We start from the raw sequence: 14,740 nt of genomic DNA, 5'->3' as shown, positions 1-14,740 counted from the left end.
GAGTTGAACCTGCCTACAAATCTCTGAGCTCATTACTGTGAGCACTATGCTAAGGAGCAGCCTTAACGAGGTAGCTCTATTTAAGCGGCTGAAATTAACACAAGGCCGCGGCCCCACCAAATCACATCACACAGCTCATCTAGACCAGAGAGAGAGCACTTAAAGGACTTCCATTACATTTCACTCACTGAGCTGTTTTTCTAGTGTAGAACAAAAAGTCTGATAGTCTCTGATCGTTACAAAACAGTTTGGCTGCAGGTTGTAAAGAAACACATTTGCCCGTCCCTGAAAGGACAATGTTTGCCAGGAGTGTGTCTCTGTTCCCAAAGTGAGGAGGGAGGGGGGGGGGGGGGGTATTGTGAGAAATGCAGCTCAGATGTGATTTCCTCAAGTTAAGTTGTGAATATGACCAAGGCTAAATTTGTGCAAGTGATGATCATCTTCAGAAGTAAAACATAATAAATCTCAGTGGGACGCAGAATGGAACAGAGGTTAGATTAAACTAATAAAAATGTTTGTTTATTTTTCCTCTCTGTCTTTTGCTGGTTAGTACATTTATTCTGCTTGTTCTCATTATAAACCTGCCCAAGTGTGATCATGGTTGCCAGCAACTCTTTTTTATTTTCTGCACACGCACACAGAAAAATGATTTTAAAAAAAAGGCAGTCACTTAGTCCAGCTTTCTTTTAAATGCACTGTGTTAACTATAAGGATGTACAGTAGTCTCTCGCTACTTCGGGGTTCAACGTTTCGTTCTTTCGCAGTTTTTCAAAGTAAGATTGTACACACACATAAAAAAAATGTACACGACACACGACTGTCAACTTTAATATTACTTACGTGATTGAGACAGTACGGGATACAGTAAAAAGTTAATGAAAAAACACTTGGGAGAGGTGACGTCATTTTGTAGTTTTCTCTCAATAAACCTATACTGCATCACCACTCGAAAGGACTACATTTACCAGAAGTCAACAGTGTCCCATCCAGAAGCCCTGTTGACTTCTGCTGAAATGGAGGGAAAGTTTTGATCCGATCTGAAAAGTTCGGTTCTTATTCATACTTGGGGGCCCAGCGGATGCAGAGAGCCGCATGGAATCGACTGGGAACTGGACCAGAACCGGACCTCCAGACTCCTTGGTGTATCTGAGTGCTGCCCACTGGCAAACGAGGCCTTCCGAGCAGGAAGGTACCGCCTGGAGGATTTGGACTCAATCTTGAACACTGTGTGGTCCCGTGCTGGCCATCTGAATGTCCGGCTTTGGTCCAAAAGCATTTTAGTGCTCAAGGGCTGCAGAGAGCTGACAAGAACCAGCAGGGCAAGTCCGGCAGGGTATGGTAGGTCTGCCGAAATGGAACAGAGTTGAGCTGGAACCGAGCTGCTGTTCTGCAGAGCTGGTGAATAAAGTTTAGTTGCTACTGTGCAGTACATATACATATGTTGTTAAAATTACATAGGTTTAAGAGTTTAGAACATTGCAAGAGCGTGGGAAGGGTTTATAACGCCTTAAAAAAAATAAAAAAAATAAAAAAAAATAACGCCCCTACTTCGTGGATTTTCGCTTATTGTGTGTGTAGGGGTGTCAGGAACATAACCCCCATGATAAACAAGAGACTACTGTATACAATATTACTGTTTTTAACAACGTCAAATAGTGACTCCAGAATCAAATCAACTGTTTCCTTTTTAATCCAGCTTTTTGACTCGCTGCAGAGAGATGTTGCTGTGCCCCGATCACCTCTTAGGGTCAGAGGCGGGATGACAGGAAGTCGGGAAGTTTTGAACACTGTGGAGGCAAGAACTGACGGGCCCTGCGGGAATGCCACAAACACTCACATCCACTTCAGAGTGAGAAGAGCAAGAGAAGCTGCACATTGCTCTCTCGCTTTCCTTCTGGGCTCTTTTCAAATGTCACTTCGTCTTTTTGTTTCCATCTCTTGTATGTTTTGTCTTTTTCCCTCCCTGCATGTCTTCCAACCTCATTTATTAAATTACTGTAAAGGGTAATGGCTACTGAGATGTCAGTCCTGCCTTCCTATTTGTTTACTTATCTTCAAATAGGAATTCAGTCAAAATGTCTTGGAAGCTATAGTAGAAAAATAAGATGTCTGCAGCTCACAATTTTATTTTTGGTGCAGAGGGACAAGAATTACACGTTTTTGAAGGAAATGCATAAAAATAAACAGACCTTGGCAGGAGTGTGTATCCAGATAGCAGCGTTAAAGAGGACATGGTCACAGAGCTGTTTGAGAAGCGGCGCGCCGTGAGGTAAACCATCCAGATACTTTGCAAACGACAGGAACTGTTCAAGGACCGCTCTGGTGATGTGAACTCGTGATGACTGCACAGAGTAGCACAAATAAACTGTAAACTGACAGGATAGTCACATAAATCCTGTTTATTTTTAACAAAAACAAGATCTTCAGTTAAAAAAAAAAAACTTTAGCTTTCCACAGAAACAGGATAATTACATCCCTAATGTTAAGAATACAGCTTGGAAACATTGAACATTACCATAACTGATATATTACTGAATACACTGATGGATGCAACGTTGAACACATTTCTGATATTTTAAATGTACCTTAACAGCCATAATATTAGTCACAGAGCACAGAATATATATAAAAAAATAAAAAGGGGCAAAAGTTTGTGTCCAGACGAGGCTAATGGTTAGCCAAACAAATGTCTGCTTTTTATCTGTTTGTTTTTCAGGGCTATAAAACGACTCTTTCCTAAAAGCAATGAACCAGTGAGAAAGAATTAGCTAATATTAAACTACGCTCAGCATGCACACATTAGCGTAGCAGCATAAATATTGTTCAGTTTAGACGATACAGTAGTCCCTTGCTACTTCACGGTTCGACTTTCATGGATTGCTCTCTCGCGTTTTTCAAAGTAAGATTGACACAAAAAACATTTGTACAAGACACGTGATTATCAACTTTAACACTACTCATGTGATTGGGGCAGTACGGGATACTGTACAGTAAAAAGTTAACGAAAAATAAAATACTTCGGACAAGCGCTGCCATTTTGTAGTTTTCTCTCAATAAGCCTATACTGTATCTCTGCTCATAACAACTACATTTCCCAGAAGCCAGCAAGGCCCTGCCCAGAAGCCTAGTTACTTTTTGCTGAAATATTAGAGGGAAAGTTTTGATCTGATCAGAAAAAGTTTGGTGCTTATTACAGTGACTTGGGCGCCCAGTGGATGCAGAGAGCTGCATGGAACCCACCGAACAGAAGCAGAACCAGACTTCCAGACCTGTTGGTGAATCTGAGATCTGGCAGCCGGCCCACGAGGATTTACGAATGGAGACGCGCTGGTAAGTAAAATTTAGTAGCTACATATGTTGTTAAAATCACATAGGTTTTAGAGTTTAGAACATTGCAAGTGTGGGAAGGGTTTCTAAAGCTGTAAAATATATATAAATACTAAAATAAATATACCGTCACTACTTCGTGGATTTTCATTTACTGAAGGGGGCGGGTCTGGAACGTAACCCCTGCGATAAATGAGGGACTACTGTAGTAACAAACTGAAACGGTTTCAGGCAAAAGTGTAAAAGCTTAACTTTGGCTAAAACAGCGTTCTTTCACACTGTTACAGCTTTTTGTGAGAAAGAGTTGTTTTATAAACTTGAAAAATGATAATAAATAAATAAAAATAGTCCATGTTTGACTAGCCATTAGTCGAGCCTGGACGAAGACTTGTCCTTTTCTTCATAATTTATGCTCTATGACTGAAGTCGAAACTGAAAATACAAACTACTGGAAACTATTTGACAAAGTATCACTTCAAAAAAATCAGCAGACTATCCCTCTAATTCCTTTTTCCACCTGGCTTTTTCATTGTAACATTCAAATTAATCAAGCGTTAATTTTTATTCCAAATTTTAGTTTTTGCACATCTTTCTTTCCACAGCAGATAAAATCAAGCCAAAACCCCATGAACATCTTTTTTGCTGACAATTCACCTTCATCACAAGGTACAAAAAGAAAAACTTCATTACTCCTGTAATCAATGCACTTTAAGAGCTTTTCATGTTTGGAATCCATTTGAACTGTGTTGGAAAGTTGATGCTAAATTCACTCATTTTTAACTAAAACATAATAATAAGGATAACTTGAATAAACAAGTTTGTTTTTAGCCCTGACAAATAACCAGTATTGAAAACATAATAATAGTGAGAGGAACATTATAAAACTTGAGGCCTTAAAAGCCTTGATAAGAGCAAGTGATAGAAAAAATAAAATAAATAAATACAGCAGGTCTCCTAATCTACCCAGCAACTAACAGATCAGCTCTTCATTCTGCAGGTCTCTTCACTGACCTTCTCCAGCAGGTATCCAATCACCAGAAAGCCTTTCCCTCCCAGCATTTGCTCCTGCATGGCCACCGAGCTCTTCAGCAGCTCCACCAGGAACGCCAACAGAGTAGCACTGCAACAAACAAAATTGTACGCCCACATTTCACTAACGTGAAAATCATTGTTGAATTTTGGCATACCGGTACTTTTAAAAATTATTATTACTGCAGCATGCGACTAAGGAGGCGATGGAAACTTGCGCCACCAGTCTCTTCACAACTCTCGACGCCCACGTTCACCTTCCTCGTCATTTATTTTTAATGCGCAGCTGCATTTTCTTATCTTCATCCTCCTGATGAGATTTCATAAATAATCTGTCTGCAGTTGACATGATGTGGAGATGCTGCCTGATAAGTAACTGCATTAAGCCTCATGTGATGTACCGGTATCGGATGATCTCATAGCTGGAGGAGAACAGATACTTTGTAAATAAATAAGTAAATAAATTGCAGTTCACTGCAGGGAAAACTATTTCTCCGTGTACTTTCACCCTCACATTTCTTCCTTTAATATTAAGCGTCTCACAGCAGGTTTGTCGAATGTTGGTCTTTGATGTGAAGATAAATGTCTCTCACAGCACATAAACATATACTGTATTTAATTAAAGTCACTCATAGACTTTTTTGTTTTCTCAAGTTGCTCTTTTCCATAAAACAGCTGAAGCAACGACTCCAAACCGACCTTTCACCTTTTTCACACATTTATTTTAGTTTCCTTGTCGGTCACTGACCAGACGGTTGTGTCCACGCTGCTATCATTGAGCTGTTTGTAGTCCAGCTGGGCGAAGAGTGGGAACAGGACCTGGATGCCTCCTATAGAGTGGATAGCACTGTGGATGGAGTGGGTAACGATGGCCTTCACATCCTGTAGGATGACAATCGTCTGTTAGTTTTGATAAAAAAGTAAATAATAAAGCACTAAAGAAGAAAGCAGTCATCAATGAAGTTGCAAAGTAAAAGACATTCCTCCAGTTTGGATGAATTGTACTCCAAGAAATTTTACTTTTATGAAGTTTTTGCATTTTCAGTTTTTTGTGGCTCCGTCAAAAAGGTGATAATTCTACTTCCTGTTTGTACATTAAGTCAGTGTGAGAGGTTGTGAAGTATTCGTCATTTAATTTAGAGAAGTTTACAATATTTCTATAATCTTTAGTACTTTCAAGATAGTGATTTTTTATTTTTTATTGAGGCATATCATTTTTAACAAATGCAAGTAGCTGGATGACCAAAATGTTTTTTTTAAAAGTTATACATATAAACTAATAAATAAACGTATCACATTAGGAAAAAATACATCGCCAAAGAATAACTAAATTAAATTACTGTTTGTATTGAGTGTTAATAAAATTGTAAACATCAATTTTTCACAAAATGTAAGCATACAGAAAATGTTGGGTATCAGTCTCTGCTACTACCACAATAAACTTTTGCTCAGTCTTTTTTTTAAAACGAGCTGTGGTGGTCATCTCAAATTAAGTTGACTCCAAAAGTGAATCGGTTGTTGATTATTTGCTCAGAGTTTTATTCAAATCCATCTACTGCTCCATCAGATATTTTGCTAACAGATATTTAAGCACACAGACACAATCTGTTTAATGCTCGCTCCAACCATGAAAGGCAGACATTAAAAAATACAGAATATATAGATAATAGTTATTTTAAATTATCAAAACTTTATTTTTTAATTCAAATGACAATAAGCTGTTCTTCTGTCTGAACTCACAGCTTCACTGAAAGTCCAACTAAATATTCAGATCACAACGTGACTCACTCCATATTTTAAATGACAATAATTATTACTTGAATGGCTGATGCATTATTCGTTTTGAATTGGGAGGAAATTATTAAATATTAAGTTTAAAAACAACAAATATTCAGAGTGCGGCGCAAGCTAACAAGAACACTGGAAAGCTTTTCAATATGTTAAGACAGGATACAAAGGGTCTTTCATGCATTTTGTTTTTCCTATTTTTAATCTCTTATGTGTCTTTTTGTGGAAGACCACTTATCTGCAGCACTCCAAGCATTTCAAATACTACAGATTATTCACAAACGCGTGAGGTGGGAGTGAGTCAGCCTGCAATCAACCTGACAAGTGTGCTCATTTCACTTCAATCGCTCATTCTTGCATTGCTGAACAAATCAAAAGACGTAGGCGCCCATTTCAAGGCGAGTGATGAACACGGGCTGAGAGGAGTTACAGCAGACTGACCTGTAGCATGAGTGCATGTGGCGAGTGCACAAAGATGGATGGGTTTTCCCTGGGCGACGACTCCAAGCAGAGCTGGGCGTCCGTCGCCTTGGCGTTGTAGGTGAAGGAGATGGAGCTGGCCAGCTTGCCGTCGTACAACACCTGCTTGTGGTGCTCAGCCAGGTGGATATCGCTCTCTGACTTGAACTTAAAAGTGCTCTGCAAAAACAGACGGATCAGGGAGAAAAGTCAAAAACCTGAGATCAACGAGACAAATGAGTTGTCCGTTTCTGCGTGTAAAGGTTCAACACTAAAAATGGAGTCTGTAATTGCAGCAGGAACCGCGTGTAAACAACACAGCATTATCTTAATGAACACAGCGCTAACCCGGGCACTAATTCAATTAGGCCGAAAGAAGCTACGGAGAGGGGAGGGGAATAGATATGTGGGAGAGAAGCACTCAGAGATCATCACTTTGTAATCTGTGAACAAAATGATAAAACGGTGGACATCAAAATGAAGTTTTACACATTATATTATCACTTTTTTTTTTATCAATGGCCCATCGCCAAAAACAAATGGCAATAATGTTTTGCTCGTGTATGTGTTGATTTGTTTCGTGTTAGCAAAATATCTCATTAACCAGTGAATGAGAATGAAGTGTATTTTGACAACTGATTAACTTTTGGAGTCAGCCCAATTCAAAATGGCTACCACAACCAGCTGACCTTAGGAAACACAAAAATGGCTCCAACTCTGTCCACTTTTTAATGACATCAGGTAAAATTTGGTGTGGTAACAATAGCTGACAGTAGAGCTGTCATTTCTAACCCGAACCCGGAACCCGGCCCCGCCCAACCTGGATTCAGACAGGGCCATAATAATGTGCTTAATTTATGGGCCGGGTTAGTGTCAGGCTTTTGATTGTGTCAGCGGATGCGCGCAGCCAACGATCCAATTATATGCCAACATGGCTTGCCATACAATCACCTGCTGCACGTGGCCATTTGACCGTGCGTTGACCGGCCTTGAAAGAGGTAAAAAGTTCAGTTAAGCTTCAGATGGACTACTGCCAGCGAACCATCAGCCCAAATGAACGTTCATTCAGCTGCGGCACTCAGCGGACGCACATGGTCCATGACCCAAACAGGTGAGATCCCAAAATATCCGACATGTCAGAGCAGGGTTCAATGCAGGCAGAAGCAAGGGAAGCATTTAATGCGCTTTGAGAGCTCCTCAGCTCCGATCTTATGCCCCTTTACTCAGCCGCGCTCGTCCGCCGACCGTTAATAACAGTCGGTAGTATAAGCAGTTAAAGCTTAATTAAAAATGTCTGTTTTGGGGGGGTTTTTTCGGGTTCGGACTTGTAATTACTGTTAATTCGTCGGATCAGGTGAAGTTCGGAAATTATGGTTACTGGCTGGGGCCCTGGTCGGGTCAGATTTTTTGGATCTGAGTGCAACTCTTGCTGACAGTCATCCTGAGTACATTTTAACATCTCACAAGGTTTTGCAACATTACATGAGTGCGCATAGCATCCTTAGAAAGTTTGACCAAATTAGTAATAATTTTCTTCCTCCTTAGCAAAAGATGATTTTAGTTTAAAACTGTGGCATGAAAGGTAATAAGCTTTCCTTTACTGACATGCTGTGACTGTGATATTATTTTTTTTTTTACATGTTTTGTGATATATTTATCTATCTGTTACAAAGAAATACTATCTTAATTTAACTAATGACTTAAGTAGGAACTTACCATTGCAAAAGTGAAAATAGCAAAAGTTGCAGCTCTGTTTAAAACTGGGAACAAACACCTCTTCACAAACTATAGACCCGTCTCATTATTACCTCAGTTTTCCAAAATACTAGAAAAACTATTTTATAACCGGTTGGATAAATTAATTGATAAACATAAATTAATCACAGAGGGTCAGTACGGACTCAGAGCTAACCAGTCAACTGAACTTGCACAAATAGACTGAATTTAAGAAATTACTAACTTAACAGACCAAAACCAGTACACAGTTGGAATATTTTTGGATCAGAAGAAAGCATTTGACAATATAAATCACAACATTTCAATGAATAAACTAGAAAGTTGTAACTGTAAGTACTTTGTAGTTTTTGAAGATGTGTGATAGTTATATATGTTTGGACATTATTTGTGGCATCCCCCAGGGGTAAGTATTGGATCCCAAGTTGTTTATTTTGTATACTCATAATTTGTGAAGGTATCAGTGTCAATGAAGTATGTACAAACAGCAAAAAACAAATTATTACCAGGTAATATAAAAATAAAAAAAATCACTGAAAGGAAGAGGGTATCAATTAGGCGAACAGTTGAATAAATCAAGGACTGCTCATACACCTCGTAAAATATTTTGTATTTCCATTTGTGAAGTAAAAATGTGCAACAGTTTAAAGAGAGGTATAAAATTATTATTTTTTAAAATATATACGGATGAAGAGTGTGTATGATTATCATTTGATAATCTATGGTCCCAGAAACAGACTTTATTTTCATTAATTGAATGGTCATTGCAAAATTTATAATCCCTCAAAATGGACCAGAGAATACCGTACTTTAGATATTAATTTAATTGTCCCATCATCAATGGAAGCTCCTGGCAAAATATGTCTTCAAATCTGAGATAAAATAAGAGCTTTGTCATTGCTAAAGCTTATCTAAGTATACTGCAAACTTGTACTGTAATCAAAGCTAAAGCTGGTCCAACAAAATGTTAGTCTGTTACTTTTACTTGCACTGCAGATATCTCCTGTTCATTTATGCTCACAAATGGTTAGAAAGGCAGGTTGCACTTTGTGCATTTATGTCTATATCTGTCTGCACAGGCCTCGAAGTTCACAAGTCCTGCGGCGGTACTGCTGCTGCAACACGTATGAAGCCCTGTAGATAAAAAAGCTTGCGAGTTGCTCTGCTACCCTTTGCAGCAGGTACTCCAGGCATCCCCCCTCCCACCCCCAACCTCACTCCCCAGCTGCCTTGCTCAGCTTGACTGCACAGGAAAACCCAAGGCCGCTCAGAGACCTGCAGGCTGGTCTCGCTCTAAACCTTTCATGTGAGGTCGAGCTGAAGACTTGTGCCTTGAGATGCATTAAAAGCAGCACAGAATCCTTCTCATAATCTAGGCTAACCTGTACAAACAAACAGCATCTGACTCAGACACCTACACACAACAATTACATACACCTCGGTTCATATTTACTGATGATACCCAAGTGATTTACACGCCCTGTAGTAAAAAAAATTATTTTTTTATTAAAAAGCTGTGTTAAAAAGTATATCTGTTTAAAAACTGTAGCTACTATGTGCAGGGGTAATCAAACACAAATATAAACAAATTGCTCTTACATTTAGTTGAAGGTTTGAGGGCCCTCTGCACTTACAAAAATACTGAATAGCCTGAATTTAAAATTAATACACTTATTAAGAAGCATAATTTTTATTTTGCAAAGTAAGCCTATCTGCAGTGCCACACTCATTAAAAATGTGCAGTTGTGGGACTGATATGAGCCTGTGTTTATGTTACCATGTTGAATTCAGGAGGCAGGTAGGTGGAAGTGTGAACGAGCTTTGCTGAGCTTTAAACTTTGTGCACAGGCTTTTGGCAAGCCGTGGGAGAAGAATGTAGAGAGGAAGAGAATGCGTTTTTTTTTGTTTGTTTTGTTTTTTTACATATGTGAAGTTTTCCTCAGTTGGGATTAAAGACATATGTGTCGTACATACACACACAGAAGAACGTAAGTGACAATTTCTGCCTTTCTAACAGCTGACAGCTGCAGATACAGAGCTGGTCTTCAGTGATAGTGCACAGACATGCACAAACGTGCACATGCGCATACATTCACATCGGACCGCTTCTCTGTGTCTCCACACCCTTTGGAGAGCAAAGGACAAAAGTCTAAAATCAACTTTACGCTCTAAACGGACAGCTGGTCACTAAATCAAATGGTTCGACTGTAATAATAAATAATACCTTTATAATTACATTTAATCCCTAAAGCCCCATTACCTTTGTGACAATTGAACATCTCTTAACTGCTTAAAAATACTTTATAGATATACATGTTTTTCCACACAAAAAAAAAACAACAACTAAGGAACCTTTTAGTGTTATCTTAATCTGAAATAAAAGTATAAAATTTAAACAAATTTTTAAAATTTTTAATCTAAGTGTTTTTTGTTTAAAATAAATCTCTTCATTTGTTTTTTTTTAATCATTAAAATGTTATTTTATTACGGTGGCCCTAAGGTGTAAATGAACAATGTTTGAAAAAACAGAATTACATCAAAAAAATAAAAAAACGCAACAAAAACAACAAAAAGAAGTGGCCAAAAAGTGGCCGGAATCACATTTGAATAAACGGAAATACATAAAAAAAAAACGGAATTACATTAAGCCAAACCACCTCAGGGCCACCGTAGTTTTATGTTAATAAAGTAAAAAAAAAAAAACACTAACATCCCCCCCCCACACACACACACACACACACACACACACACAACCACCACTTATGCTTTGGCCTAATGTAATTCCATTTTTTCAAATGTTATTATTATTATTTTTCCTTCAAATGTGATTCTGGCCACTTCTGCTTTGGCCACTTCCGCTTTGGCTTAATGTAATTCTGTTTTTTCAAATGTTGTTCATTTACATCTCAGGGCCATCGTATTTTATGACAATTTCTGAAAAATAAAGAGTATTTTCCACATTAGTATGCCCAACATGATTTTCAGACTATTTAAAAAATATTCCAGTCCTTTGTTTTGTGAAGACCCTTCAGCACACCCAGGGCCCGGCTACAGTGCTTAATTTGAGCCGGATCCTGTCGGAACAGGATCCAGGAACGCTCTTATTTTGACAGGATGCATTCCGGTAACTGTTTGCTTGGATCCAGTAACTCACTTACTAATTATAAAGTTACGAGCAAATATGACTGCCTTGAACGAATAAAACTCATATCGGATATGTAGACTGAAAATAATTACATAAACACTCATTTTAAACACAACAGCATACGATCGGCTTCTTCAAGTAGCATTTCTACCCTTAAAAACGTCTCCGCCCCTAAGATTGGTGGGGGTGTCGAGTTAACCAGGCAGTCATATGTGGGCAGGAACTCACAGGAAGCTGCGAACAGATGGAGGTGGCACCTGGAGGATTCACATGTGGAATTGGACAACAACAAGCAGGGACAGAGTAGGGCTCAGTTCCAGACCCCACCCCCGCTGGCCCACCTGCTATTTGCGTTCCAGCATCGACTGGTTTTCAAATTAAGCCCTGTCCAGCTCGGTAGCTAAAAATGTGGCCTTGTTTTCGGTTAAACTTACTTGTGTCACTCGGTTGTTGAACATGGAGATTTTTTTTAAAGCTTTTATTTTTAATTCTTTATTATTATTTATATAGTTTAGTTATTTTTTTACTTTTCTCGTGCACAGCACCAGTTTCTGCTTTTTTAATTTTTTAAATTTTTACTTTTTTATTTTACTGACCCAAATATCCAACCAGCTGTGGGAGCATGCACTGCATCTGCTATTTATGTCCTGCTTTGGGTGAAGCCAACAGGATTCAGCTGTTCTGAGCCGTGGAGCTTCCAATTTTTCAGCCGGCATGCATGGGGAACAGATTTATTAAACATTTACTTACACTTACTTGTGCGATGTGAAAGTGTGTTTTTGCTCTTTAAATCCTAACTAAAATAATTTTGTCAGATGAGATAGGAACTCCGCAACAAGTCCAGCCGGGAATAGGGCCTCTTTTCTGGGGCGAGTAAAATATTCTCCAGTAAATTTTTACAGCGCCTTTCAGATGTAAAAATGGAGCACCACCTAATGTTCTAATATAAAAATCTAAAGTAGAGGGATAGAAGAAAAACAAAAAAAATGAAAAAACCTTACCAAGAGGAATGCATTATTTCATGAGCGGTGGATTTTTTTTCCCTTTCAACTGCTCCCTTCCTCAGGGGTTGCCACAGAAAACAAACTAGCACAATTAATAACTTGCATATAAGAGAGCATTAGAAAAACTTCTGATGAAATAAAAAAATAGAAGGATTTTCAGGCTTTATTAGAATTTTTTTTTTTTTTTACTTTAACAAGATAAAGAAATACATAAAATCACAGACAAAATTAAATGTGTGGCTGATTTTTCCCTATACGGTCTTCCAAGGGTTCAGACTTCTTTGAAGTGAAGTTCTGTAGAAATTATGAACAACTAATATCTTACCTGCTCTAGATAGCACTGCAGACGACCTCAGCTGGTGAAAATGCTTAATTGGACCAGACTGACAAGCTAATAGCTATTTTAAGTGGGGTCAAAGTTCATTCCTGCCATCTTAAATCAACTAATCTGTTTAATAAATGTAAACTTCACATTACACAGCTATTCCAGCAGAATGATGATACTGCTGAAAGTGCCCCAGCCTGAACCAGACATGCTACTGCTAGTTAAATCTGTTATTTGAAGTTTTATAAATCAACCATATAAAGCAAAACTGACAGTGACATAAAGGGTAATAAGAGCTATGACTTGGACTGACATGACATTTTTGAGTAGGAGTTGGTTTAAAGTTGGGGTCAGCCTACACAACGTTCAGAATTTTTACAGAATTTGAAAATTATTGAGTCCACACAGACAGACGGGTTTCAGCAGACTTTGCATGACAACTAAAAGACTGGGGATAATACACTTCAAAACTGCGCCTGATGAAGAATAATAGATTACACAATGTAGTAAACCAAATAAAGCTAAATGAAACTACAAAGTATGTTCATCAGCTGTTCATACCTCACAGAACTCTGCTTTAAAATATTAGAATGAAATCGTTTTAACAAAATCTCTTTTTAAATTTCTGTCAAAAACACTCCCTCATTTCAATTGTTTCATATCATATTGTACCTTGAACAGGTGCACTCAGCTTCTATTTGTCTCAAACTGTATAAAAGGTCCTAACTCTTTAATCAGTGATGTTTAGACCATTTTTTATATAATGTGTGCTTCAGGAGACTGTCAAGGTGAACATTCTTCATCTAAAAATAGCCCTTTGTTGGTGCCTAATGACTGAGTCTCCCTGTTTTCTTTTCACTGTACTGAACAGCTCTTGCTTGTCCACTTTTTAAAATTATGGAGAAGGGTTTTAGACAGGTTCAGAACTGAAAGCCTTAAGGGAACTTAAAAAATGTTGCAACAACTCTAGTTATTAAGAGATTCTGTGACATGATTATATGGCCTAACTGGGGTGTTTAAATTACCTTGTACACCGAAGCGACTCATTTACGGATTTTTTTTCACCATATTTATAAGCCAATGTTTGGCTGAGATATGACCGTTTTCATTCATTCTAACTGAAAATATTCAACACTACCATTTACAGCCACTAGATTGCACTCGAGTAGTATGGCATGCCATTGTATCATGCAATAGGTAAAAGTGGCTATTAATGACAGAATCAGCTTGCCATAGCCTGCCACCGTCGTCCAGCTCGCCTGGAGCAACCATCAAATCAGCTTCATTTCACTACATCGCCCCAGCAAAATGAAGCTGATTTGACCATTGAAGTGCATTTATTAAGTAAAAGTTCAACCGAGTCACACCTTTGCTATAAAGTCGAGCAAACAAATAATTGTTTTTAGGTAGTTATCTTGTTAAATCTTGAAAAAATTAACAGCGAGTCCTCCAGTGCACACGCCTACTTCCGCATATCGGCTTTTGAAATGCAGCTGATTTGACCATCAAAGTAAATTTATTAAGCAATAGTTAGACTGAGACACACTTTTACTATAATTATGAGCAAACGAATAATTGTTTTTAAGTGTCAATCTTGTTAAATTCTTGTTAAAGTCCTCCCGTGCATGCAATTTGGCAGCCAATAGATTTTTGTCACAACACTGGCCCACGTTTCCGGGTGGTCAGCGGTGACGCATAAGAAACGCGACACGTCAGCGGTGATGCATAATAAATGCAGCTTATACGGCGAAGTGACATATTTATGTTTTTTTCACTTTATTAAGACATATGTGGACTGATGTGACTTATAAGGTGGTGCGACGTGTACGGCAGAAAATACGGTGCACAGCATCTGAACACATTATAAAGACACAGATACAACACAGGTATCCAAATAGACTTGCAAGGTTCATTAATTATCTTGAGGCC

General features: G+C 38.4%; 1 protein-coding gene across 1 annotated transcript in view; it reads right to left on the bottom strand.

The window, feature by feature from the left end:
• Positions 1-14,740, bottom strand: part of LOC119420879 (neurobeachin) — a 167,688-nt gene that overhangs the window by 87,251 nt on the left and 65,697 nt on the right. The window contains exons 9-12 of the mRNA XM_037688300.1: positions 6,586-6,783; positions 5,105-5,238; positions 4,339-4,447; positions 2,190-2,342 (exon numbers count right to left, since the gene is read on the bottom strand). Of these exons, the coding sequence (XP_037544228.1) occupies positions 2,190-2,342; positions 4,339-4,447; positions 5,105-5,238; positions 6,586-6,783 (594 nt within the window). The remainder of the gene's footprint in view (positions 1-2,189; positions 2,343-4,338; positions 4,448-5,104; positions 5,239-6,585; positions 6,784-14,740) is intronic.

Source organism: Nematolebias whitei, chromosome 14 (genome assembly GCF_014905685.2).
Source record: "Nematolebias whitei isolate Nwh7 chromosome 14, NemWhi1, whole genome shotgun sequence".
In the NCBI taxonomy this organism is placed as follows: domain Eukaryota; kingdom Metazoa; phylum Chordata; class Actinopteri; order Cyprinodontiformes; family Rivulidae; genus Nematolebias; species Nematolebias whitei.
Note: the sequence above shows the minus strand (reverse complement) of the source record. Positions and strands in the feature narration are given on the sequence as shown.